Raw genomic sequence first — 4,806 nt, 5'->3', positions numbered from 1 at the left:
CCCCCCCCCCCCCCCCTCCAAAAAAAAATCGAATAATGGCAATTGCCAGAAAAGATTCTGGGTAACCGAAGGTCACTGTGCACGCTGATGTCATCCTTGTACATCGGAAGACGGCTTTTATTTTGAAGGAAATATTTTCTATTTTAAAGAAAAACCTAATTCAACCTCTGAAACACAGTGCACACTTTAAATATGATCTATAAAAAATGTTATGTATTTATTATATGAGTTGCCAGCCACATTTGTTGTTAATGTATTACTGGGCTATCTAAGATTTAGTAATTGCAATTACTTAACATTCTCTACCAGTGTATTAGCTTTACTGTGGACTTTACTTTGAAGAAAGTGACCGGAAGTCTGTTGAGTCATTGGTGCTAGCTTAGCGCCTCAGTGTAGAGTAGAAAACGGACTGTCGCTGGAGAGCAAAGAAGAGGAGAGAGGTGAAAAAAGGAGTGAAATGGTGTAAAAGCTTAGCGAGTCCAAACCGTATCAGCGGACAACCGAGGAAGGACGACGCAGGAGGATTATTGTTCTTTGTATAATTATTAATAAAGTCAGTAAACTCCCGCTTTTTGATGCTTTCCTCACGGAGGTTTGAGCCAATAACGGACTTATTGGTCGGCTGAACCATGCAGAGGCTGCTGCTCCTGAGTTTGCTGTTGAGTTTTCAAACTGGTAAGACTGCATTTCTCATCTTTTTAGCGCATCATTCACGGCAAAATAATGTTTAAAATGAGTATTGTGTGAAACTACAGAAGCTTTAAACGAGACAGAGCCCACCGTTAGTAGCCTAGCCTATTCCCTCAGAAGTGTGTATGTGTGTGTGTGTGTGTGTCGGGGAGAAAAAGAGAAAGGCATATAACATGATTTCATAGCATTCCCTCATGAACCGCAGCAATGGATCACCTTAGGCGTGTGTGTACGCGCACGTGCAGCTACGTGTGAGCGCGTGTGTGTCTGCGTGTCCGCACCGCAGCAATGGATCGCCACATTTTTTTTTATGACCATTGTCGCGCGCCTCTATACTCGTGCGGATATAATGTAATAATAATAATGTATAACAAAAGACGGTCCTTGCGTGCGCGTGCGTTCGTCCAACTTGAACATGACGCGCGCGCGCCCACCGGACTTAATGACCTTTTGCATATATGACGAGCACGCGCTGGCGTTATTCACACGGCCCTGGCCGTGGTGAGGCGCTGAAGACGTGACGGGAATGACAGTGATTGACCAGCGCTGCTCTACATGCCGGCAGCACTTCCACACTGCTATCGCATCTCAATGGCTTATCAGTCAATGAGACCACTGCTACCAGCCTCTGTAGTGATACACACACACACACACACACACACACACACACCGCCCCTCTGCTGCTCCTGTCCTTGTGTCCTACCTGTGTGCTTGACACAAAGCCCATTTCCCCCCTCTCTGTGCATTTTAACAGCACAATGAGGCGTGTGCAGTAGCAGCTGCAGCGGCGCCCATGCATCTGCTCCCCCCCTGTACCTGTGGGGTGTCAGGTAGTTTATTGGCTTATGATAATCCCAGCTGGAGCCGAGTTGCTGGGAGACGGGAGGCTGAAGTAGGAGGATGGTTGTAATCTTTTTATAAGCTACCTGTTTGATCGAGACACATACAGCATGTGCATCGTCGTGGCCACGCTGCCACAGCAAACCACCTTTTTTCTCTCTCTATTGTCTACCTTGGCTGACCGGGAGCGTGAATTGCTGGCGGCTGGCCCGGCCGGTCCATCACTTCATCATAGGTAGGGGGCGTGTTCGGGGAAGGGAAGGTATGGAAAGGGATGATGTCACCGTGTCTGCCAGGCTTTGTATCGCTCAGCCAGCCTCGCCGTGCTCAGCATCCACCCATAGTGTGTTGTTGGGGTCTCACGCAAGCACACCACAATCTATACACAGCAGGCTCGCTTTTCATCGACAAATCAGGCGATTTTGCGAATCCACACATGACACGATGTGGGAATCGTCACACAGACCCCCCCCCCCTCCTTCTCTCGCCATCGAGACACTTTGTCACATGCTGTTGCCCTGTCTGTCCACTCATAAACCGTTCAGTCCACACGACTATCTCAGTAACACTTGCAGATGTGCATAAGCAAACACAAACACACAGCCTATTTGCATGTGTGAAGCCATGCGTCCTATTGTCTGTTGTTGCACTGTTACAACTGTGTAATCCGTTAGAACTCCATGTTGGGCTCTCAAACAAAAAGACATTTGCTCTCCAAGGGTTTTCCCGAAGACGAGATTAGCAGGCTGCATTTTGTTTCGTGAGATTTAAAACGGTGTAATAAAAGCACAGTCTCAAATGTTACACTGTGGGTTTTTTTTTTGCATTTGGGTGCGATGAGTAAACCTAACCCGGAGAGAGATGAAACGATTAGCACCTCAAAAGAGATCATACTTGCGTAAGGTCGGGCGCTTTTTTTCCTTAAGAGCACCCAGACTCTTATCTCTTCATTAGACAAGTAAAACAGAATTTCATGGCCTGCAATTTGCACACATGTAATTGCCTAGTAGTGCTAATGACTGCGGGGTTATTATTAGTCGAGCAGCTAATTAAAGCTTTTGTGAATCCAAATGTTTCTTAAGTGATTTCGATTGACTGTATCTCTACTAGCAACACCACTGGAGTGATTGATTTAGCATCCCAGCGTTGTATACCTACACACCAACTTGGTCATAAGTCCCGAGCAAGCGCCACCATTAATGCAGCTGTTAAATGTTACTGCATAAACAATCATCGCAAACACAAGCCTGTAACTTCCTAATGAGCAGGAGAGCCTTGAGGCTGGACTTGCAGCACTGCACCTATAGCCCAGACGCTCGGCTCAAGTGCTGACTCGGACAAAGGCTCCAGTGCAGGTGTGCCATTTGTCAGCCTCTGTCTTTTTGTGCGGACAGAGGCCACGAGCTGCTGGCCCTGAATCACACAGCCGAGCCGTGAAGCGTAGACCTCAGACAGAGTCGAAGTCAAAATAATCAGATAATGGAAGAGTCAGACACGTTCAGGGGGCTTTTTACACCCAGAAAAAGAAGGGTTGCCCAAGGGTTTTTTGATCAGCAAAGTGTTTCTACTACCTCTCATGTGATGTTAACGACTCAAAGTGGGCTGTAATAGTTCAAATAACAATGAAGAATTGGGAAAGCCTCATAAAGAATCCATTGCGATACTAAAACACTCTGTTAAAACCGCTGATTAACAACATTTGATGCATTCTTGCCAGGAATTCTCAGAGACATTTTCATCGAAATACATTTTTCCGCTCTCTATGCGATACTGCTGGGTAAACAAATATCCCATAACACAGCAAGTAATGGCTTTTATGTTTTCACAATAACATCCAAAAATCTTGAGCTAATCCAACGAACCAAGACCTCCGTTTCATTAAGCTCATGCAGATCTGGAGAACTTGAAGCACTTAGTATTGGTTACAAAAAAAATAGGGACATAGTGGGATGTAATGACCACTAAAACGGCACTTGGGAGCACTAGTTTGTGCTCAGATAATCTCTAGGATACATTTAATTAATGAACAATTTCTACTGTGGCTGATGAAGAAAAATGTGCAACCTGAAGGAACTCATACTGTGTTTGGGTTTTTAAACCCCCCACGTCGCCTTCTGGACGTTGATGCTGGGGGGTTAAAGCACCGTTGAGCAACTCAAACTTGTCAACATCCTCGGATGAGATGACCTTATGGATTATTATTTATAGAACTATTCATATCTCTGTGAACCTGAAGGTGTTCTGCCATGGTTTTAGTGCTTTTGTACCATTATGTGGTGCCATGCGGAACCCTTTCCGGCTCCTGGGTGTAGATCTGGAGTGACCTAGAAGTCTGTTTTTAATTTTGATCCCAGCGAGCGAGGTATGGCTCTGGAGAGAGCATCCTACCGATGATGTGCAAATTCGGGTGATGTTTTTTTTTTTTTTTTTACTGAATCTGAATGAAGCCTGTTTAGTGAAAAGCATCTCTAATTGACACCAGCCACTGAAAGCAATCAGTGAACCAGTTGTAAAGCTCATGAGAATTGACCCTGTAATGTTATAACGTACAGTACAGTTGTTCTCCATTGGGTTCCATTCAATCTACAAATTCTTGGCATTTCTGTCGCGGCGGGATTTGGTCATTTTTTGGTCAGGTCATTTGACATGGTGATGGCTGCTCTCAAGTTGATACGTTTGTTTAAGATCATTCCACTGGACACGAGTGCCCCGTAATGCTTTTTGAAGCGGCGCCTGAGAAACAAAAGAAGCAGCTAACGTGCCAGCATTCAGACGATTGAGTAAAAAAAACCTGATGGGTTACTGACGAATTTAGTCAGATAATTCAGTATCAAACTGGTGGTCAGGGAAACATCCGGTAAAAAAAAAAAAAGAAGTGTACACATTTCCTTTGAGCACCCTCTACGGCTACACGTTCCTCCACGGTGAAGCCCCGGGATTTAAAGGCCCCGTAATCTGATTGTGTTTGACAAGCCTGGGGCATCCAAGTTCTAAAATGACGGAGGGAAACACACACACACACACACACACACACACACACACACACATCCCCTTAAAAATGTTTCTTTATGCAGAGTCCCCCAAGCAAGAGAGGAACACTTTATCACATCTGACTGAATCTATTGGGCTTGTTTTTCCTGTAACTGCACGGCCACATTCTGCAGCGAGGACCAATTTGGGGTGATAGGGAGGGGGTGAGGCGGGTTGCAGAAAAAGTTGTTTTGGGTGAGACAAAGAGGGGGAGTCTCGCGGGCAGGTGGGTGAAGCCTGATAGAG

The 4,806-nt window shown here is 45.6% G+C and overlaps 1 protein-coding gene across 4 annotated transcripts in view; it reads left to right on the top strand.

The window, feature by feature from the left end:
• Positions 1 to 401: 401 nt before the first annotated feature.
• Positions 402 to 4,806, top strand: part of kirrel1a (kirre like nephrin family adhesion molecule 1a) — a 49,294-nt gene continuing 44,889 nt past the window's right edge. For all 4 annotated transcript variants that reach the window (XR_004654566.1, XM_034856724.1, XM_034856722.1 and 1 more), the window contains exon 1: positions 402 to 675. Coding sequence is in view for 3 of the 4 variants with exons in the window: in XM_034856724.1 (XP_034712615.1) it covers positions 630 to 675 (46 nt within the window). In the remaining variant the exon portion in view is untranslated. The remainder of the gene's footprint in view (positions 676 to 4,806) is intronic.

The sequence above is a fragment of the Etheostoma cragini genome, chromosome 19 (genome assembly GCF_013103735.1).
Source record: "Etheostoma cragini isolate CJK2018 chromosome 19, CSU_Ecrag_1.0, whole genome shotgun sequence".
Classification (NCBI taxonomy): Eukaryota; Metazoa; Chordata; class Actinopteri; order Perciformes; family Percidae; genus Etheostoma; species Etheostoma cragini.
Note: the sequence above shows the minus strand (reverse complement) of the source record. Positions and strands in the feature narration are given on the sequence as shown.